The 23,601-nt window shown below is 37.5% G+C and overlaps 1 protein-coding gene across 1 annotated transcript in view; it reads left to right on the top strand.

The window, feature by feature from the left end:
- Positions 1–23,601, top strand: part of VPS13D (vacuolar protein sorting 13 homolog D) — a 326,075-nt gene that overhangs the window by 65,832 nt on the left and 236,642 nt on the right. Inside the window, exons 27-36 of the mRNA XM_051988522.1 lie at positions 2,595–2,805; positions 10,163–10,334; positions 10,502–10,614; positions 11,778–11,987; positions 15,050–15,315; positions 16,401–16,534; positions 19,623–19,778; positions 21,643–21,868; positions 22,504–22,578; positions 23,133–23,339. Of these exons, the coding sequence (XP_051844482.1) occupies positions 2,595–2,805; positions 10,163–10,334; positions 10,502–10,614; positions 11,778–11,987; positions 15,050–15,315; positions 16,401–16,534; positions 19,623–19,778; positions 21,643–21,868; positions 22,504–22,578; positions 23,133–23,339 (1,770 nt within the window). The remainder of the gene's footprint in view (positions 1–2,594; positions 2,806–10,162; positions 10,335–10,501; positions 10,615–11,777; positions 11,988–15,049; positions 15,316–16,400; positions 16,535–19,622; positions 19,779–21,642; positions 21,869–22,503; positions 22,579–23,132; positions 23,340–23,601) is intronic.

Here is a 23,601-nt window from a genome sequence, read left to right as displayed (position 1 = left end):
TACTACTATCAGTAACCAGCTCCAACTTGCTTACAAACCCTGAAAAATATATCCAGGAAGCCAGTATTCCCCAGGAAGATTCTTTCACTCCAATGGAAATCCTGATCTCTGAATTTCATATTTCTGATCAGCTCCCCCCAACTTGTAAGTTTTCTGCTGAAGAAATGTTTTTTTTGAACGGTTTTAAGCATTACAGAATTTACCCAGTTTATCAATATTTCTCTTGTCATTTCTTCACAGTGAGTTTGTAGTTGCCATGATTTTGTTCCCTCCTATAACACCTTTTGTTTTGAGCCAAGTTTTGGCTAGTATTTATTTATTTATTTTCCTTCTGTAATAGAATTTGTCTTCATAGTATAGTAATCTCCTATATAATGTATCTTCAATATCTTTTGGGAATGGATTTTTCCATGAAAAAAAGTTTTGTACAACTATTATCTCCCCACAAAAGATACATATTTTTATTTTAACCATTTTAGATAAAAGTCTTTTAAAAAGTATTACTTTGCTATCTATTTAAATAGAGAATACTGAGCATGATTTGATTTTTTCTTGTTGTCTAGGGATCCTTATTATGAACATGAAGTTATTTGCTGGGCTATAATTTGGTGAAGCTTTCTTCTGGCAAGTGAAAGGTTTTAAGTTTGTACCTAGACTGCTTTGCTTTTGGGAGGTCTATTTTTGTAATCATTTATAAACATTTAATTTTTCAGTTGAGGCTAGGTTTTTATTTAGTCATTTCTAACATTTAAAAAATTCTTTGATAATAACTTTGATCTAAGATTTTTTTGTCATGTTCTTTAACAAGACACTAGCAGCCAATCAACTCATGAGGCTTTTCCTCTCTGTCATTTCTGCAGAGACGATTCCATTCACCTATTTTCTTATTGGGTGATTTGGTGCTAAACATACAAGGCTTTCGACCAAGTTGATATCCATGAGTTCTTAACAATTAGAAGCAGACACCCTTGGCGTTGTTGGTGTTGGTGTTGGTGGTTAAGTGTTCGAGGCTTGGGAAGTATCACCAGTTGCATGAAGTAGGCCAGTGTGGAGTAATGTTCAAGTTGGTTCCCCCTGTCCCAGAAGTGCCTCCCTGGCAGGGTCTCAAGGAGGGAGTGGAATCTGGGAGCACTCCATCAGCCTTCTGCGGCAGGCAGAGAGCTTCCCTCCTGCATTGTCTGTCAGGGTACTGCCTGGTGACTTGGCCTTGCCTCTAGCAGGATAGCCCTCTGCTTGTGGACTCGGTCAGATTGAGGGGGACTGAGTGCTCTTCAGCACTGAAGTGGCTGAGCCCCTGGGACCTTCTTATCCCAAGCTGTCCTTGGCTGAGAGTGGAGATCATCAGAGAAGTAGTTTGAGGGCAGTGGCCACAGGTGTCATAGAGGAAGAAGGCTTACCCATAACTTATGGCAGTAGGTTTAGTTGTCAAGGGTAGGGCAGGCCAGTGGGCAGTGGGGAAGGAGATTGGTGCAGTTTAAGGAAGGAGCTTGGACTTTTAGGGCTGTGGGACTTTGAACCAGGGACTAAATGAGGCTTCAGAATAACTTATTGAAACTGTTTAAAGAAAAAGTGAAAACTTGTTGATTTGTATTAAATGCAGTCTTTCCTAGTAGATCAGTAGACTGACTACTTTTGAAGCATGCTTTCTGGCCCTCAGATTGGGTGAAAGTGTCTTGTGAGACCTCTGACCTTTGTGCCTTTGTTAAGGAGAGATTGATTCCAAGTGAGATAGATCCGCCGATAGAGCCCTGGGTCAGGTATCTGGACTAGCTGTGTGACCCTTGGGCAAATCACCTGACTTGTGCTGGCCCTGCTTTCCTCAGCTGTAAAAATGGGGATAATAGTAGCATCTCCCTCCCAGGATGAAGATCAAATGAGATGACATTTGCACAGTGCTTGGCACTTAGTAGCCATTGTGCTCATTTCCTCCCTCCTATATTTTTTTCTGTCTTTCTTCCTTTATGAAGTTTCAGCCTCTTGTGTTTACATCTGTTCTTTGATATTAGAGTGCATCTAATCTCTTTTGTACCTTGTAGTTCTTAAACTAATTGAAGACAATTACTGTGTCCTCTGTGACCCTTCATGGCCTAGTATCTCCTCGCTGTCATGGCTCCCCTCCTCTGTACTGTTCCTACAGTTTCTTCAGCCCATAACTGAACACCATTGTTCAGCATCGTCTTGACCAGGGTTGGGTAGAAGGAGACTCTCATCTTCCTTCTGGACACTCTGTCATGATGAGTTTCCATGGTTCCTACACCCTGGAAGGCTTCAAGGGGTGGATGGATAGCAACTTAGTGGGGATGTGGAGGAGTGATGTTGGGTCTGGATTTGGGGTAAGACTGAACATCTCAGCTCTCTTATTCTAACCTTTGATTCTACATAAAGAGCACTCTGCCTGGTAGGCTAGCAGGGCCAGCATAGGGGGCAGGAGGGGATCATAGTATAGAACTATGAGTATCTGAGTGAGTAGAGAGGGGAGTTTAACAGGCAAGCAAGACTTTTCTTGGACAGTCTTTCGCAGGCAAGGGCTGGGCCTTTCTTGGAAGTCTACAGTTTTTAATCCTCTCTCTCTCTCTCTCTTTGGCCTTTTGCAGAAGATTATATTTGCCTGCTAGACTGTATTGTTGTGGACCTGCAGGACATGGACATCTTTGCTGCTGAGAGAAGGCCCCGGGAATATTCTAAGGCATTGGAGAATACTAGTGGTGATCTGACCTTCCCATCCTACTCTGTCAGACAAACAGGTGGAAGCCTCCTGACTGAGCCCTGTAGGCTGAAATTGCAGGTGGAAAGGAATTTGGACAAGTGAGTTTTTAACCTCTAAGTAACTGTCTTTTGTGAGCAGAGATTGAATTCAGTGAAGTAAACCCTGCAAAAGGCCAGGAGAACCCAGTGGCCTTCAGTAGCAGTTGCTAGTATCTCAGCCCTTAGCAAAAACAGATATGGAATCAGGAGAGACCCAAGGGGCTGAGTGTGCTGTGTATACTTACTACTGGATGAGTAGAATAGGTCACTTCACATTTTCTGAACCTTAGTGTTTTTCATTTCTAGGATGGGGATAATAATTAATGCCCACTGTAACTTCCTCCTAAGGTTGTGGGAGGATCAAATGGGAAAATAGCTATAAGCTGCTTCTTCAGTGTTACGTCCTCAGGTATTTGCCCTCTTACCTCATTCATTGAGGAGCCTGAGGAGGCAGATCCCAGCCTTACAGATGTGGCAGCTACTATTTTCATTATTATTATTACTTAGTAATTATTCATTTTAAATCTCTTTTTACCTGGAGTCTCTTGGATCAGTAGGATTATTTCATGGTCATTTTGCTTCATGATCATTTGGCAATCTGAAAGCTTTTTAGGACTACATACTTTTCATCGATTTTCAAATGATCGAGCAGTTTTTCAAACTCCAAGAACTGGCTCATTTGTGTTCCATGTGTCTTGAGTTCCTACTTGATGTCACAGTCTTGATAAAGAGCAGCCACATTTGTACTATGGACTTAGGTGAGGGAGTGGGAGTGGTTTTGAAACAGTGAGGCTGATTTTTGTGTATGACTTAATGGCAACCAATCTCGATACTTTATTTTTGTACTATTTCCAATTTAATGTAGTTAACAAACTCCTGATACTACTTTTTTTCCTATCTGATCATTTTCCTGTGAAATGACTGACTTTTGGTAAATCACTTACTAACATTTTTTCAGTTTCTCTGGGTTACTAACCCAATTTCACCTCTCTCCTTAGGATGTTACATGATTCATTCTTTTCTGTTATTCAAAGGATCTTTGGGTGATTTTCAGTTATAGTTGGCACTGTTCGTATTTTGTTTTACTGACTTAACTGTCATGCAAGAACTTCATTATTTAGAAATTAAGCCTTTTGTTTTCATTTCTATCATACTTCCTTCAGATGCATGCCCAACTGTTCTAATTATCTAAAATATAGACACTGTCATTTGTTTTAATTAAGTAGTAATGACAACTTACTTAGATATCTGATACTAAATTTAATTATTATTAGTAATATTTACATAATATTTTAAAGGTTGCAGAATGATTTTTATCTGTTGAGCAACCCTGTTAGATGTAGCTGTTATCATCATTTTTCTGCATAGGAGAAAATGAGGTTAAATGACTTGGCCAAAGATCTGCAGCAGGAGAATGGCAGCCCTGGCCGAGGGACCTCTGACTATGTGTGTGTGTACACGCATGAGTGCATGTGGGTTTTTTCCATTGTACCATGCTGCCTCAGTATTATGACCTTCAGTGACCAACGTTGTGTCAGAATGTCAGGGATTGATGACTTATTGGTATCTGGAACTCAGGGAACTGACATGGCTTGCGGTCATGTGACTACTGATAGAGGTGACTTTTTATAGGCTCTTCACCTACCACTTTATCTGTGATGGTACACTGCTTATGCTCTACTGACTTCTTATAACAGAGAAACAAAAAAAATTGCCCCCAAAATAACAAAAAAAAAAAAGTTAAAAAAAAAGCCTCAATTCATACTTGGGAGTTTATCAGTTCTCTTTCTGGAATGATGGTATTTTTCACATTGGAGCCTTTGGAACTGAATATTGATCAGAGTAGCTAAGTGTATTACAGTTGATCATTGTTATAATATTGCTATTACTGTATACATTATTCTCCTGGTTCTGCTCTCTTTACTTTGTGTCACTTCATATAACTCTTCTCAAGTTTTTCTGAAATCTTCCTCCTTGTCATTTCTTTCAGCACAATAGTATTCCATCACAATCATTTACCACAAGTTGTTCAGCATTTCCTCAGTTAATGAGTATCCCCTTGGTTTCCAATTCTTTTCTGTCACAAAAAAGTGCTGATATAAATATTTATGTATATAAAAATCTTTTTCCCTCTTCTTGCATGTCTTTGGGATACAGCCTAGTAGTAGTAGTAGTATTGTTGATAAAAGCCTGATTTCTCAGATAGATATGGAACTGAGTAAAATTTATAAGAATACAAGTCACTCCCCAGTTGATTAATGAGCAAAGGATATGAACAGCCACTTTTCAAATAAAGGAATGAAAAGTTTCTATACTCATATTAAAAAATGCTCTAAATCACTTTTTTAAAAAAATTTTTATTTAATAATTACTTTATATTGACAGAATCCATGCCAGGGTAATTTTTTTACAACATTATCCTTGCACTCGTTTCTGTTCCGATTTTTCCCCTCCCTCCCTCCACCCCCTCCCCTAGATGGCAAGCAGTCCTATATATGTTGGATATGTTGCAGTATATCCTAGATACAATATATGTTTGCAGACAGTTCTCTTGTTGCACAGGGAAAATTGGATTCAGAAGGTATAAATAACCTGGGAAGAAAAACAAAAATGCAGATAGTTCACATTCGTTTCCCAGTGTTCTTTCTTTGGGTGTAGCTGCTTCTGTCTGTCATTTATCAATTGAAACTCAGTTAGGTCTCTTTGTCAAAGAAATCCACTTCCATCAAAATATGTCCTCATACAATATCGTTGTTGAAGTGTATAATGATCTCCTGGTTCTGCTCATTTCACTCAGCATCAATTCATGTAAGTCTTGCCAGTCCTCTCTGTATTCATCCTGCTGGTCATTTCTTACAGAACAATAATATTCCATTAACATTCATATACCACAATTTACCCAGCCATTCTCCAATTGATGGGCATCCATTCATTTTCCAGTTTCTAGCCACTACAAACAGGGCTGCCACAAACATTTTGGCACATACAGGTCCCTTTCCTTTCTTTAGTATTTCTTTGGGGTATAAGCCCAGTAGAAACACTGCTGGATCAAAGGGTATGCACAGTTTGATAACTTTTTGAGCATAGTTCCAAATTGCTCTCCAGAATGGTTGGATTCGTTCACAACTCCACCAACAATGCATTAGTGTCCAGTTTTCCCGCATCCCCTCCAACATTCATCATTATTTCTAAATCACTCTTGATTAGAGAAATGCAAATTAAAACAACTTTGAGGTACCTCCTCATACCTATAAGATTGGCTAATATGACAAAAAGGGAAAATGATAATTGGTGGAGAAGCTGTAGGGAAATCGGAAGCCTAATACACTATTGATGGAATTATGAATTGATCTAACCATTCTAGAAAGCAATTTGAGATTATGCCCAGAGGATAGTCAAATTATGTAAACACTTTGTTTTAGCACTACTGCTACTAGGTCTGTATTCTGAAGAAAACATAAAAAAGGGAAAAGATCCTACATATGCAAGAATATTTATAGGAACTTTTTGTGGTAGCAAATAATTGAAAATTGAGAGGATGCCTATCATTAGGGAATGGCTGAACAAATTGTGACATATGAATGTATATAAAATACTACTGTGTTATAAGAAATGATGAGCAGACAGATTTAAGAAAAGCTTGGAAAGACTTACATGAACTGATGCAAAGTGAAGCAAGCAGAACCAGGACATGATTATAACAGTAATAACAACATTGTGCAAAGAGCAGTTGTGATTGATTTGACTCTTCTCAGCAATACAATGATCCAAGGACCTTTCCAAAAGACTCATGGAAAATGCTGTCCACATCCAGAGAAAGAATTATGGTGTCTGAATGCAAACTGAAGCATACTATTTTAACTTTTTTTGTGTGACTTTTCCTTTTTTTCTATTTCTTTTATTACAATCTGATTAATGTAGAAATATATATGTCATATTGCTTGCTATCTAATTAGGAGGGATGGAAAGGAGAGAAAATTTGGAACTCAAAATCTTTTTTTTTTTTTAAATTGAATTAAAACTTTTTATTGACTATTATTCTTATCACAGAAATCAATCACAGGAGGAAAAAGTATGGATATGACTGTAACATATCAAAATTGATCCCTCAGCACATACAGGACATAGGATAAAGTAGCTTTAACTCAGTTTTACTCCAGGTAATTGTCCCAATAACTTTCAGAAGGTGGAGCTTTAGAACCCCCAAATAATATTAGCTATAAGCACAAAAAATTTTATCTCCAATAACAAATCCCATTAACCAAAGTTACAAATCCCATTAACCAAAGTTTCAGATAAATCCTAAACAGGTATTTACCATGACCTTATATTGATAACAGTAAGAAATTTGTCTCTGAAAGTTCACACAATTATATTATATATCTAAGTAGGTGTTTCATAAGTGAACATTATATAAATCATTTTGCTTTAAAATACCCAATTCATAAAAAAATCCCAAATTGCATATTGTCCACAACAGAAACATTTTCTTTTTTTTTCTTTTTTTTTAAAATTTTTTAATAACTTTTTGTTGATAGAATGCATGCCAGGGTAATTTTTTACAGCATTATCCCTTGCATTCACTTCTGTTCCGATTTTTCCCCTCCCTCCCTCCACCCCTTTCCCCAGATGGCAAGAGTCCTTTACATGTTGAATGGGTTGCAGTATATCCTAGATACAATATATGTGTGCAGAACCGAACAGTTTTCTTGTTGCACATGGAGAATTCATTTCAGAAGGTATAAATAACCCGGGAAGAAAAACAAAAATGCAAGCAGTTTATATTCATTTCCCAGTGTTCTTTCTCTGGGTGTAGCTGCTTCTGTCCATCTTTGATCAATTAAGGCTCTCTTTATCGAAGAGATCCACTTCCATCAGAATACATCCTCAAACAGTATCGTTGTTGAGGTATATAATGATCTCCTGGTTCTGCTCATTTCACTCAGCATCAGTTCATGTAAGTCTCGCCAGTCCTCTCTGTATTCATCCTGCTGGTCATTCCTTACAGAACAATAATATTCCATAACATTCATATACCACAATTTACTCAACCATTCTCCAGTTGATGGACATTCTTTCATTTTCCAGCTTCTAGCCACTACAAACAAGGCTGCCACAAACATTTTGGCACATACAGGTCCCTTTCCTTTCTTTAGTATCTCTTTGGGGTATAAGCCCAGTAGAAACACTGCTGGATCAAAGGGTATGACAGTTTGATAACTTTTTGAGCATAGTTCCAAATTGTTCTCTAGAATGGCTGGATGTGTTCACAATTCCACCAACAATGTATCAGTGTCCCTGTTTTCCCACATCCCCTCCAACATTCCCCATTATCTTTCCCTGTCATTCTAGCCAATCTGACAGGTGTGTAGTGGTATCTCAGAGTTGTCTTAATTTGCATTTCTCTGATTAATAATGATTTGGAGCATATTTTCATATGTCTATAAATAGTTTCAATTTCTTCGTCTGAGAATTGTCTGTTCATATCTTTTGACCATTTATCAATTGGAGAATGGTTTGATTTCTTATAGATTAGAGTCAATTCTCTATATATTTTGGAAATGAGGCCTTTATCAGAACCTTTGATTGTAAAAATGTTTTCCCAGTTTATTGTTTCCCTTCTAATCTTGTTTGCATTTGTTTGTACAAAAACTTTTCAATTTGATATAATCAAAATTTTCTATGTTGTGGTCAATAGTGATCTCTAGTTCTTTTTTGGTCATAAATTTCTCCCTCTTCCACAGGTCTGAGAGGTAAACTATCCTATGCTCTTCCAATTTATTTATCATCTCATTCTTTATGCCTAGATCATGAACCCATTTTGACCTTATCTTGATGTACGGTGTTAAGTGTGGGTCAATGCCTAGTTTCTGCCATACTGATTTCCAATTTTCCCAGCAATTTTTGTCAAATAATGCATTCTTATCCCAGAAACTGGTGTCTTTGGGTTTGTCAAACACTATATTATTAAAGTTATTGGCTGTTTTGTCCTTTGAACCTAACCTATTCCATTGATCAACTAGTCTATTTCTTAGCCAATACCAGATGGTTTTAGTAACTGCTGCTTTATAATATAATTTTAGATCTGGTACAGCTAGGCCACCTTCATTTGATTTTTTTTTCATTAATTCCCTTGAAATTCTTGACCTTTTGTTTTTCCATATGAACTTTGTTGTTATTTTTTCTAATTCATCAAAGTAGTTTTTTGGGAGTCTGATTGGTATAGCGCTAAATAAGTAGATTAATTTAGGTAGTATTGTCATCTTTATTATATTTGCTCGTCCAATCCAAGAGCATTTAATATTTTTCCAGTTGGTTAGATCAGACTTAATTTGTGTGGAAAGTGTTTTGTAGTTTTGCTCATAAAGTTTCTGATTTTCCCTTGGCAGATAGATACCTAAATATTTTATACAATCAGTAGTTATTTTAAATGGAATTTCTTTTTGTAACTCTAACTGTTGGGTTTTGTTAGTGATATATAAGAATGCTGATGACTTATGTGGGTTTATTTTATATCCTGCAACTTTGCTGAAGGTGTAGATTGTTTCTAATAACTTTTTGGTAGAATCTCTGGAATTTTCTAAGTATACCATCATATCATCAGCAAAGAGTGATAATTTGGTTTCCTCATTGCCTATTCTTATTCCTTTAATCTCTTTCTCAACTCTTATTGCCAAAGCTAGCATTTCTAATACAATATTAAATAGTAACGGTGATAGTGGGCAACCTTGTTTTACTCCTGATCTTATTGGGAATGGTTGCAGTTTGTCCCTGTTACATATAATGCTTACTGCTGGTTTTAAATAGATGCTACTGATTATTTTAAGGAAAAGTCCATTTATTCCTATACTCTCAAGAGTTTTTAATAGGAATGGATGTTGGATTTTATCAAATGCTTTTTCTGCATCTATTGAGATGATCATATGGTTTTTGTTAATTTGATTATTAATATGGCCAATTATATTGATAGTTTTCCTAATATTGAACCTGGAACTCAAAATCTTATAAAAAATGAATGTTGAAAACTGGGGAGATGGGTAACATTCTTTCTTCAGAGATGCTGATACCAGAGAATAGAAAAGACTTGAGACTTCATCATGTCAGACTTAGTTATGTGTGTGTGTTCTTTCATACTTAGGCTTCTACTTGCTCTTCCTCTTTTGTTCTCTTTCTGTAATTTAACATATATGTGTTTACACAACATTTATCACCTAACTTAAATTTGTCCAGCTTTCACTACCATTGCCCAACCCAGCTTTTCCCCTACAAATGAGGGTGTTTCTATACTAAGAGTCTGTGAGTCTATGAGAAATGTCATTAGGTGAAACCCCAAAGGTTCTACAGCTGGTGGGTCTGTGTTCTGCCATGCACAAATATCAGAACTTGCTAACTGTAGCTGTCCTTTTTTCTTTTTTAGGGAAATAAGTCATACAGTGCCAGACATATCCATTCATGGCAACCTGTCCTCAGTTCACTGTTCATTGGATTTATGTAAATATAAGCTGATTCGTGGTTTACTGGAAAACAACCTTGGAGAGCCCATTGAGGAATTTATGCGTCCTTATGACTTACAAGACCCCAGAATACTTGTGAGTGAAACCCTGTGTCTCTCCCTAAAGCATACCTGGTATGCTTCCCTCACATTACCCCAAGAACAGAAGAAGGGAAAAGTACATTGGTTTGTTTGTTTGTTTTTTTTCTCTGAAAATCTTTGAGATGCCATTGCTCTAGACTGATTAGCATTTTTCCTTTACAGACTGTGCTGAGTGGTGAAGTCTACACTTGCATGTGTTTCCTCATCGACATGGTGAATGTCAGTCTAGAACTTAAAGACAAAAAAGGAAAAGAAGGGGCTGGATCCTTGGCCAGGTGTGCTCGAATGGCCTTTTGCCACTGATTTGTATTCACGTACAGTTTGACATGAGCCTGTGATTTTTAGCTTAAAGGATTGGAAGATGGTACTGATGAGGTCATCGTTGAACCCAAGTGTCTGCCTCTCTGATTTTCCTATTTGGGGACTTCTGGTCTGTAAATTTGCCCTTTCATGTCAGAAGCAGTATATATAAGTCAAGAAGATTAGGAGCTGGAGGCAGCTCCTTGTGCCTCGTCCCTTTTCCATCCCTCTGTGGATATTATATTAATGTTGAATCAATGTCATTTTTGTTTACATTTATCCATTTTTTGGTTTGTTTTTCTTAATAAATCATAATGGCCCTTTAGAAAAGATGCAGGAGTTCCCAGAATTATAGATGGAGGACCAGAAACTGGGACAGAGGCAGAAGGAAGTCCCTGCTCCTATGTAGTCAGTCCCAGCCCCTGGGAGGCGGTCTTACTGTGTGGAATGTTACATGTGACTGATGACCTTCCTAAATATTTTTATGCACCATTTGGTACAGTTACCAACCCAGGCTTATTTAAAGCTTATTTAAGGGGTGTTGCAGCTGGAGAGGCAAAATGCTATTAATGGTGTGGATTAAACTTGGGATCAGACCTCATTTCCAATAGTAGAGTCCCACACAGGGTGACTAGAGGGAAGCCATTAGAGTCTCTGAGTTTCCTCTCCTGTAATCTGGAGATTACAATGTACTCTTTTCCTCACAAAGGAAGCCCTTCTGTAAATTTTAAAGGATTTTATGCATGGCAGCCTTTGAATCTTTGTTGTCTTAGCATTTTAAAATTCCAATAAGTAATTTGGATGCAAATGCATTTGGAATATAATGAATTTGTGATTAAATTTCCATCATATCCCTGTGGAGAAAGACATTTTTGGCAAACAGACCAGGGCCTTGAGGAGTTTCTGCTCAGTCTCAGATTGAAGTAGGCTCCTTCTGACATCTTTTTTCTAACTTAAGAATCATTTGTTTGAGGCTACCAAAGTATCAATGATAGAAGCAAGGCTGAGGCTATTGGGCTTGCTCTCTGCCTACACCTGATTATCCTTATTCTGTGTTGATGTTACAGTTAACTTTTTGTGTGTAGGAACTAGAAAAATGATACCTAATAGTTTATTTGATTTATGTGTGCTTCCTCAGATTTGACTTTAAGAAATGCAAGCTGCTTTTTGAGAGTTTTTCCAACCAAACTAAATCCATAAACCTGGTTTCCCACTCCATGATGGCTTTTGACACCCGCTATGCTGGGCAGAAGACAAGTCCTGGTATGCCAAATGTGTTCAACTGCATCTTTCAGCCCTCGAAGAACAGCACAACTCAAGGATCAATTCAGATTGAGTTGCATTTCAGGTAGTTAAACTTTTTAACTCTGGTTACCTTTTGTGATGGCAAGGGATTAGATGCAGGATCTCTGTTGTAATCTCCCTGAATGTTGTCCTATGGAATTGGGAAATGGAGAAGTGGACAATTAACTTTACTGACAGAAACCTGAATGAAAGATCAGCATTTGAACCCAAGGCCTCCAACTCTGATTCTTGTTTTCCATGTTTCAAGTTGCAGTTTAAACTCAATGTGATTAAAATTTGGTATATTATTATTATAATACCAGTGTATTCATTTGATCCTAGCAACTCATGTAAGTAGAGACTTATTATTTCCATTTTCTAGATGAAGAAATTGAGGCAGGAAGAGATTACCTGACTTGCTAATAGTCTCATTAAGAGGCCACATTTAAATCCAGGTTTTCCTGACTTCTAGGCCTAGCCTTCTACTAACTAGACCACTTTGCTACCTTTTTCTCCCTAAACTTGCTTCTTCTTACTTAACTATTTCATTTTGTGGCAGCTCTGTTTACATGGTCTCTTGTGGAGGACACCTTTGGTTTATCTTTAACTTTTTCTTCCAGTTCACATGTCCTAGCTTATCAGTTTCCAAGACTCAGTAATCTAGAATTTACTGTTTATGATTTTAGAACTTATCTGTATTCATACTTGCAGTTAGAATTATTTACCAGTAGATGTCTCTCTTGATTTTTTTTTTTTTTTTTGCTTAATGGAGGTTTTAGAAATTGAGAATTGAACCATCATTATAAACCTACCTATTCTTTTTTTTAAACCATCTCTACACTTGTAGAATCATTTAAAGCAAATCATTCAGATTCAAGAAGAAAATCATATACAAATAATTTAAATAAAAGTAAGAGTAAAATCCCTCAGTTCTTCACATATAAACAATCTATCACTTTCCCCATCTCCTGCCAGAGTTCTGTACTATCAATATGTTTTATATATAGTACAGGCCCAGAGACTGAAAGAATTTAGGTATGATTGAAAAGAAATCAGGCTGCAAGTATATGCATTTTTGGGGAAATTATGATGTGACATGCCCCTAAGAGTATTCACACTCCTGAGACCCATTGCTAGCAAATGTATTAGTGCTTTGAAATTTTTAAGTAGAAGAAAGGCCAGAGAAAATGTGAAAAGATGAATAAAATGCCCCCACAAGATGATTCATCTGGTGCAACAGATATATGCATTGAGTCCTATGAGAGAAATAGTGTCTAAGTAGCATAGGCTCCCTAAGAGTTTTGATGGTTGTAGTGGTGGGTGGTGGTGGTGGTGACAGTGATGAATTGTTTTTATATGAATTTGCTCTAGCAATGTAGATGAATTCCTTTGCCTACAGGTAATTTCAGGCCAGAGGTTGTAGCCATTCTATGTCCTGAATGAAAAATGAATGAGAAACTGTTAAACACTCATTCTAAGCCAGCCATTGTCAAGAGTGGTAACAACTATGGCATTTAGGCATGCATAATAAGTGCTTAATTTATAAATGCAAATAAAGCTCTAAAGTATTTTTTCGTAGGCGTTCGTGGTTCAGTACAGTTACTAGATCCCACTTGAATTCTGTTCATTGAATTGATGAAATCAGATAAGGTGATTCTGATGTACAGTTGCTATTTGTTTCAAACAAAACAAGCAAGATTGGGCTAGAAAGTGGTTTGAGCATGTTGTGTCCATATGTAGAATATAGCTACCTTTGGACTTTTTCTTTAAGGTCATTGGATCTGGTACTTTAACATTTGTCCTACCAGCCCTTCCTTCCCCCCTCCCTCTCCCAATTACACACAAACACACACACACACACACACACACAAATAGGCAGTATTGAAGCATTGAAGCATTATTTTTCTGGACTGAATATTATCTCCTTTGGACTCACAAATTCCTGGAACTGAATGGTTAAGTCTTACCTTGGCTTTTGCTGAAAACAAATACCCCTGGTGGTGAGGGGGTTAAATGCCATCTTGATTGTAACTAAAGAGTGCAGAAGCTTTGCACAGAAGAATTATCCCTCTGTTGAGATTTCCTAGCTGTGATGTGTGTGTCAAATATAAATTGGTTCACAGTATTTAAATGCTTGAAATATTTTCCAGCAAAGAGGATCAGACACACTTTGACATTCTAGATCATCAAATTAAGTGCCTAGCCCTCTCAATTTGCATTCAAAATGGGGTGGAAAAAGTTCACTAAGGGTAGCATTTTTTCTTTCTGACAAAAGGGAAAATGTTTGTGATAAATGCTGGGTCTGTGTGAAGGGAGACATTCATTGTTCTGTCCTTTTTTGAAAACAGCAAGCCAGATTTCCCCAGAGAGGCTAGGGAAAGCAATTATGGCCACCTCCTCAAATCAGATTCTTTTGAATTAATAGCAGTAGCCGTGGGTGGAGATACTGAGCATTACCTTTTCTAGGAGCAGCTTGCAGAGGGTAATGTTTCACTCAAAGGAAACTCCTATTCTTGAGGGGTGGGGCCACAGTTATCTGTCACGTCTCTGTAAGGATTTCCTAAGTATGCATTCACTTCTTTTCCTGCACATTCCAACACACCCACCCTCCTTCACCACATGGTGGTCTGAGGCCAGTACTAGGGTCCTCTTAGACATCCAACGTAGATCTGAAATTGAGGGGCTATGGTGACTTTCTCCTCATCCCCACTCCTTCCCTCGTGCCTCAGCCTTTTCTGACCTCATCCTGTTGCTTGTACTTTTTTCTTTAGGCCGAGAGATCTAGAGACATTCGTTTTATTCCAGTTTAGATCTCATCTAGTCATGTCTTCCATTTAAACATGGGGTCAGTGAAGGAAAATATTTCAGTCCCTAAGGAGACCAAATACTTTGTTAGCAATCCTGGACTAGACAATTGCTTTATTGTACTTTTATAGTATAAAAATGATTAGCTAGAGACTGATTCTGTTGTTACAGTTCTAATGTTCTGTTTACTAACACTTGTTCTTCTTGGTTTAAAAAACATTGGAATACTAGACTAGACAAAGCTAGTGAGGAAAACATCAAATGGAAATGACATATTTGTGTGTTTCTTCTTGTCCTCTTTTTCTCTTCCTTTTCCTCTAGATCTACCAAGGATTCTTCCTGTTTTACGGTAGTTCTCAACAACCTCCGAGTATTCCTCATATTTGACTGGTTACTGCTGGTCCACGATTTTCTCCATACTCCTAGTGATGTCAAGAAACAAGACAGTGTAACACCTTCACGCCAACGTAACTATAGCAGTGAAACAACAGTGTTCCCCAAAACAGTGAAAAGTGGGGTAGTTACGAAGCGGTCTTCTCTCCCTGTATCTACAGAGAGGCACCTGGAAGTCAAGGTCAATGTAACAGGTGAGCATATGTGGCAGGTCTCTATATTGAACTGAATCAGATGCAGTTTATTGATTCTTAATGTGATCTTTAGGACCCCAATCCATTTTTTATAGAATATTTTCTCTGCAACTTGTGTCGGAGTAACCTATGGAATTTGGTTATGTGCACCCTTGGATATATGCAGTCCTTGTAGGAACATAATTTGCTTATGTGGTCTTTGATTCCAGCTGAGCTTGGGGCTAAAAAGTTAATATTAATGCTTAACAGCCAAAGGATGGCACTTTCATTCTCATGAGATCACTTGATATCACGTCCCTGCTTCAGCACTGGGGTCAAAGTGCTCCATGCTAATTGGGTCTAGTTTGCTCATTCTAAAGCTTCATTTAGGTGTACTCAGCTTTAAGTAAATCAGCATGTGAAAATCTAGATTTACAAAGCAGATCAATCTGGGGGAGATGTTTTGCTTTACAAAGGGTTTTGTCATTTACAAAAGGTTTTGTTTTTGCTGTTTTTCAGCTTTGTACCTTTAAACTCTGTCCTTTCTGAAGTACAGTCATTGTATAAAGCTCGATAATACTTGTTATTTGCAGATGAGCTGGAAACTGACTTCCTCACATCTCTTCATTTGAGAAATGTCTTTCAAATTAGGAGTACACTGCTATAATGACCATGAGCAACTAACTACATAGGTAGTGCAGCATTTATTAGCAAACTGGAGTATCTTTATATGCTTTCTGTGCCTTCTTTAATAGACTCTTTTCTCCCCGTCTTGTGTATTTTTAAAATACCTAAAGTCCCTCAAATATCTAATTTTAATAGTTTTTGTGAGGGAATGACTATTTTCAGTTGTGCTCAACCTATAGAGTATTCTTGTTGGGTCAGCTGCTATTAGTTGCAGTCAAAGGATTGGCTTATAATTAGGATGAAATATAACGCCTGCCTTCTGGAGAGCAAATCTTGATGCTTAATTTTTTTTTTTTTTTTTTTTTTTTTTTTTACTGGTGGAAGGTTGTTTAGTTAGAAGGACTGGCTCCTTTTCTGACTAAACTGGGTAGCTCTTCAGCATCTAGGTTTTGGATTTTAACTGATGCTGTCTTTTTTAGGCACTGAATTTGTGGTAGTTGAAGATATGTCCTGCTTTGATACTAATGCCATAATTTTAAAAGGAACTACAGTGCTCACCTATAAGCCCAGATTTGTGGATCGCCCTTTTTCTGGAAGCCTGTTTGGAATTGAGGTGAGAAAACATGATGTGCCCTGAATGATATATTCTCAGCTCAACACAGGAGCCTCTGAAGGAGAATGTTTTCGTTTAAAACAATTAGAATCAATTCAATTTAGTAAGCATTTATTTAGGGCCTGCTACATGCTGCACTGGACTAAGTGCTGGGGATACAAATAAGAAAAAAGGAAGACAGAGTTTACAATCTAATGGGCAAAAATAATGAATACAAAAAAGCAAACTCAAAAGTGGAGGTGCAGTTGGGGAGGATTAGGAAGCATGTTGTTTTGTGAAGTCAAAATAAAGCACAGGTTTTTAAATGGAGAGTTATCTGCACGTTGAAAGTCTTGTCTAAAAGAAGGCTTTGGGGTGAGTTTATTGCTCCACTTTCCAGCCCTTCATTCAGAAGGAAAAGGCAAGGGAGAGAGGGGGGAAGTTGCTGACTATCAAAAGCTGCCATTCAGCAGTGAGGACATTTCAAGAGATTGGCTTCTCCTGGATTGGCAGCTGATGGAAAATGGGGCGTCACTGGAAGGCCCAGTGTCCACGTGCTGCCAGGTCTTCTGGGCAGAGGAGTTTAAGGTATTAGGAATTGCACTTTTAAAAGAGCTGCTTGTAGAAAGATATCCTGAACCCCAAGGAAAGACTTTCTAAAAGTGGTGTTTTAGACTCTGGGGATGGGCAAATAAGGGAGACATTTGGTTGTACCATTTCTGGGTCACTGATCTTCTTTAGGATTTCTTTCTTCCCCATATCAGAAAATTAATTAGAGCTGGGCAGCACAGTGGATAGAGCTCTAGGCCTGAAGTCAGGAAGATCTGAATTCAAATCCAGCCTCAGATATTATATGCTGTATGACACTAAGCAAGTCACTTTGTCTCTGATTGCTTCAGCTTCCTCATCTGTAAAATGGGGATAATAATAACACCTACTTCAGGGGATTGTTGTGAAGATAAATGGTATCATAATTATAAAGGACTCAGCACAGAGCTTGGCACATAGTGCTAGAGATTGTTAGTTCTTATTGTTATTATTTAATTATTTTTCGTGTCATCATCAATTGCCTGGGTCATCTGTAAAGTGTCAGAACAACCTTTTAATTTTTTTTATGGCTTTTTATTTTTCAAAATACATGCTAAGATAGTTTTCAACGTTACAAAACTTTGTATGCCTTATTTTCTCCCTCCTTTCTCCTCTCACCCCACCCCTAGAGATCACGAAATTCTATATAGGTTAAACATGTGCAGTTCTTGAAAACATATTTCCACATTTATCATGTGGACACAAGAAAAATCAGATCAAAAAGAAAAAAATGAGAGGAAAAAAAAAACCAAGCACACAACAACAACAACAACAAAAGATGAAAATACTAAGTTGTAATCCACACTCAGTTCCCAAGTCTTTTCTCTGGGGTCAGATGGATTCTCTCCATCCAAATCTATTGGAATTGATCTGAATCCCCTTCATTGTTGAAGAGCCACATCCATCACATAATCTTGTGGCTGTGTACAATGATCTCCTGGCTCTACTCATGTAAAGTTCATGTAAGTCTCTCCTCCTCTCTGAAATCAGCCTGCTGATCGTTTCTTATAGAACAATAATATTCCATTACATTCATATATTATAACTTATTCAGCCATTTCCCAACTGATGGGCATCCACTCAGTTCCAGTTCCTTATCACTAAAAACTACTATCACTACAAATGTTTTTGCACATCTGGGTCCTTTTCTCTCCTTTAAGATCTCTTTGGGATACAGACCTACTAAAGGCACTGCTAGATCAAAGAGTATGCACAGTTCTGTAGCCTTTTGGACATAAGAACAACCTTTAAAAATGCTTAAAATTAAAGGATTGTAAAGGAAACTAGCTCTAGGTAAATAAAGATGTACCTTTTTCCTTTTCAAGTTCATGAACCTCAGGTTGAAAAGCCCTGGCTAAGAGTTTAATCATTGGCTAAGCTCCCTTCTTTTCTTTTCTTTCTAGGCTCTCTTTTTCCTTGGGTTATTGCTTAGCAGTTATTCAGTAATAATAGCAGATATTTATTTTACTTCTTAAGATTTGCAAAATACTTTTCATACATTATCTCATTTGAACTCCCTTACAGCCTTATGAGGTAGGTGGTGTTGATATTCACCCCACTTTTCAATTAAAGAAAATGAGACTCAGAAATCCTAATGAATTTGTTCATGATCATATTATTAATAAGTAAGTGTAAGAGGTGGGATATGATTCTAGATCTCTCCTAATCTCAGGTTTACTGTCTTTTTATAGTACTAGCTGTAAAAAGAAGATAAAATCTATTTCCACTGTCAGCATTATTTTTTTTTTGGGAGGGGGAGGAGGAAGAGGGAGGGTGGGAGAGACAGTGCTTTGCTGCCAGATATAAATGAATAAGATCTTTGGGGAGATTTTACTTGTTCTCATCCCTTCCTTACTTCCCTCCTCCCCTTCCCCCCTCACCAAGTTCCAGACCTAGTTTGAAAATGGGAACTGGGGATTTGCATATTTGTGTGGTTTTATGTGAGTTGATAATGAAATTGCATAAATTCATCTGCTTTCCAAGCCACTACAATGCCAGCTTTGAATGAGGTATCTTGGTGATTGATGAATGAACTGTCAGGTACAATTGGGCTTTGTGTAGCAGCAGCTCTTGGAGAAAAAAAGGAAAAAGGAAGCTTTCCTGTCCCAAAGTCTTAGGAACACTGTGTGGCAGAATATTTGAGATTCCTTTCAACCCTGGAAGCCCCTTTCAGCTTGATTCTTCGGACAGCATACTTGGATCTGAATTCTAAGATCCCCTTGGCCCGTCATTCAGGGAGAATTTACTAAGAGAATGTAATGAGCTGTTTCTGAATCTAACAAAGGCCCTTGCTAACACATTTTTCAGCAACACTGGAGAATGCTAAAAAGAGAGCAAAGGGGAGACTAAAGTTAGTGAGGCTCTTCTTTCCCCTCTCTCATCCATAAGCAAGATAAAGATATTGGTTTAGTTTTACAGCAGGGAAAGACTCTAGGAAATGCAAAACCTCAACCTGTCTCCAGTGGTTGCTCTCCTGTAATCTCAGACTGTAATGCTTGCCACCCTACATTTTCATTCCTAGGTGTTTTCATGCCGTCTGGGGAATGAGCAAGACACAGCTCTCTCCATTGTTGATCCAGTACAAATTCAAATTGAGCTGGTGGGAAATTCATCTTATCAAAACAGCTCTGGCTTGATGGATGCCTTCAATAGTGAAGATTTTCCCCCTATCCTGGAGGTAATGTTGGAAAAGGTGGTGGATGCCAAATACTCGATGTGTTGTCAAATCCATTCAACAGTTATTTACTGAATGCTTTCTGTTAGCTGCTGAGGCAGATTGTCCAAAAGAAGGATTAGATGTAAGCCTTTGACGTAGTGAACATTGAATTATGGTGACTGAATTCAAGCCTTTACAGTCTTGTTGAAGATATCAAATGTAAGATTACAAACAACTTAGGGAATGGTATTAGGCAATAGAAAAAGAAGTATCCTCTTATGTGGAACAGACAAATGAGTACGTTAAGAGTTTTAAGGAAGAAAGAGATCACTATGGGCTAGATAAGAGTATTGGGTTTCATGAAATAACTGGGACTTGAGGTGGGCCTGGAATGATAGCTAGGATTTGGCTAGGCAAGAAGGAGGAGGAGAGGGCATTCCCACTCAGAAGAGCATTATATTCAAAGTTACAGAGGCAGAAATGGTATTGTGTATGTGGAGACTGATAAAGAGACCAGCCTGATGGGAGCAGATTGCTTGTTGGGGAATAAAGAGAGAAAGTGGAGCAGATTAATTAAGGGTCTTGAATGTCAGATCTGATAGTAAGGAACCACTCTTAAGTGTTTTGTTTCTCTAGACTTTAAAAAATAATTGCCCACATAGTATTTGGGTGCATACCACAATTGAATGAGGAGGGAGGGAACAGGAGTAGTTCGTTTAAGCCATAAGCTGTTGGGAAAAAGGAAAGAAAAAGGAGACTTGTATTACTGGATAAATTCATCTGTTTCTTAGTCTGAAAAGATCTCAGAAAGGAAAAATAAACCACATCTAAGCATCTTAGCAGTTGTCACTACGTCAAAATTTTTAAAATATACATTGCAATCACAAATTTTATATGTACAGAGTTTGTGGAAAAAATAGATTTTAGTGTATTTAGGGTCTGAGGCCTGTTTCATTTGCAGCACGTTAGGGTTTGCCTTCTAGGTGGGTTGTTTTAGTAAAAATCACTTTGAAGATTCTGAGTAAAATGAGATCACTTAGTGTTGCCAGGTTACAGCATCTCTCTTGCTTCAGTGAGGATTGTTCAAGGAGATGAGGCAGCTCTTCCTTTCATGCTCTTCATTTTCTTGATTATTTTTTTCAAAAAGATTCTTTTTCTTTTAGTCAAATAGGCAAAGCTCAGTTTTATCACTAAGTTACTGGAATTTTACTGTTGTTCCCCTCTTTGGAAATACACATTAATATTTTTCACTTGACCTAATGTGTTCCACCTCAGCATCTGTCTAGGCTCTTGAAGACCAGGCCAGTGGAGGATAAGTTTTGGTAATTCTTACCCCACTGATAAGTCCTGAATGTGGTCAGAAAAAACTAGTATGTGGTAGATAAGGAGAAACTTAACAAGGTCATTAGAATTAGGTGATGAATGTTTTCATCAACTCACAAAGATTCTCCATACACTAATATTTATTGGAAGGATGATCTGTGTTGATACAGTGAGAACCCACATTATGAAATTATAGGTGTTAGTTGAAGTGAATGATAGCTGTATGTCCCTTGGATTTCAGATCTGTGGCTTCCTATCTCAGAAATTATGTCTGATTCAAAGTTCTTTGCAGCCTGCCACTCATAGACTGAAAAATGTCATCTTTTGCTTTGGCCATGTTAAGTTTTGGTGTGGCAAGATTTCATAAAAGTAGTTGTGCCTGTATGAGAGGAAGAAACTTTGATTTAAGGCTTAAATACAGAATAAATGAGGAAAAAATCATGGCCACTTGTATAACAAAACATGACAGGATTCGAAATGTAATGCAATAAATTGCCAATTGAAGTATGATACTCAAATGTGTCCTTTAGAAAAGTAAATAACCTTATTTTCTTTTTGCTAGATTCATTTACAAAGCCTGGACATCAGACTCTCCTACAATGATGTTCAGCTATTTTTGGCCATTGCAAAATCCATCCCGGAGCAGGCTAGTGTTGCAGTGCCAGACTCAGCAGTACTGGAGGCAGCCTCTGCCAGTAGTCATCTTTCAGGGCCTTCTCGAAGCAGTGAGACCCCAGTGATCCCTGAAACCAGGGACAGCCCCAGGCATACTCTAGACCCTCTCCTAGGTAGGTGGTTAACAAAGCGCTGACCCTTTGTACCCCATTCACTCCATCATTTGGTAACCTTTAGTATTCCTTTTGTATAAGTATAGAGAACTTTAATGTGACATTTTATGCTCTGTTACTGTTATTTTTGTAAATGTCCTCAAGCTTTATAAATAGGTCCTATATTTTCTTCCAAAGAATGTGTATGTATGCTATTAAATGTATGTATGTGTGTGTCTATGTGATATATAATATTTTTGTGTATATATCAATCAAGAATGAGAAATTTAGAATTTCTTCTTACACTGAGGGTTTATATTGAATATGACCTTTTCTTCTCTTATCATGCTTTTTTATGTTAAGGAGATTCAAAATTTTACTTACATATATGTATATACACACTTATATACATATATGTAAATGGAACAAAATTTGAAATCTCCTTATGTATGTTTAAATGTAATATGTATAAGTTACAGAATCTTGAATTTTCTTAATATAAAAACATTACAATAAGGAAAAAAAAGTCATATTTAGCATAAATCCAGTTTGGAGATTGTTTTTAAAAGTAATGAGTTATTGAGAAATTTTGGAATTTTTCTTGTTATGATTGATTGGTCTTAGAAGTTGCATTTATAATATCTATGCTTTTCTAGAGTTACAACTGGCCCGACTGCAAGAACTGGGCTTTAGTATGGAAGATTGTCGCCGAGCTCTTCTGATGTGTCAAGGTAACTCTAATCAGAGATTTATTTCATTTTTCATTTGGATAGTAGCCTTCCTCCTAGAACTCTGTGAACTTTATTTGGGATCACAGAGTTGTAAAAATCTGTAGATTTTTAATTCAGTCTTGTTTTGTGAGCATAGTCCTTGGTCTTTTTGTTTCTGTTTGTTTCAGTGTTTCCCAGTTCAGTTATGTTCCACAATGTTTCTTATATTTATTATGTGTGTAGAACTCTGTTAGATGCTGAGAGAGATACCAAGATAAATTAGTGATGTCTCCCCTAATGGTGTTTCTAATCCTCTAGAGGATTATAGGTACAGAATATAGGTACAGAAATGAGAGACTTATTAGGGGAAAGAGAAACAGAAAGGCCTTTTGTCCCCCCAGGGAAGGGGATTGGAACAAATCAGGTTCCTATCTATCATGTGGTTTCTCCTCTTCCTTTTGGCATAAAGGTAGATATCTTATCAGAGATGGTGGGAGAGAAACTTTTTTGGCATTCTCTTTATATGTTGTTGGAGTTGTTCTGAGAATTAATTGTTTTTGTTTTTGTTTTTGAAGGACAACTGAAAAAGGCGGCCACTTGGTTGTTTAAAAATGCTGAGCCCCTAAAGTCCATCTCACTAGTTTCTAACTATAAAGATAACCAGGGGACTCTGCCGACACAACTGATATCGGGAGTAGAGATTAAAGCTGAAAGTGTGTGCATCTGTTTTATTGATGACTGCATGGATTGCGATGTTCCCCTAGCAGAGCTCACCTTTTCCCGTGAGTATGGATCAGATTAATCCCAAATGTTCCTGGTTATCTTGGAATCTTTTGGGCCTGTTTTGTTTTTTTTTTTTTTTTAATATTACTCCTATTTATTTTCCTAGTTGGTAGACTGGATGAAATTTGAATAACTAATTTAGCATTTTTTGGTGTGTTTTTCCAGAAGAAAATTTGGGTTTCCCTGTTCAATAGTAATAGACAGTTTCATTGAATGAAATATCTCTGCATTAACAGGTCTTCTATGCAGCCAATGCCTGAT

Source organism: Antechinus flavipes, chromosome 3 (assembly GCF_016432865.1).
Source record: "Antechinus flavipes isolate AdamAnt ecotype Samford, QLD, Australia chromosome 3, AdamAnt_v2, whole genome shotgun sequence".
NCBI lineage: Eukaryota > Metazoa > Chordata > Mammalia > Dasyuromorphia > Dasyuridae > Antechinus > Antechinus flavipes.
The sequence above is the reverse complement of the archived record's forward strand: the minus strand, read 5'-3'. Positions and strand labels throughout refer to the sequence as shown.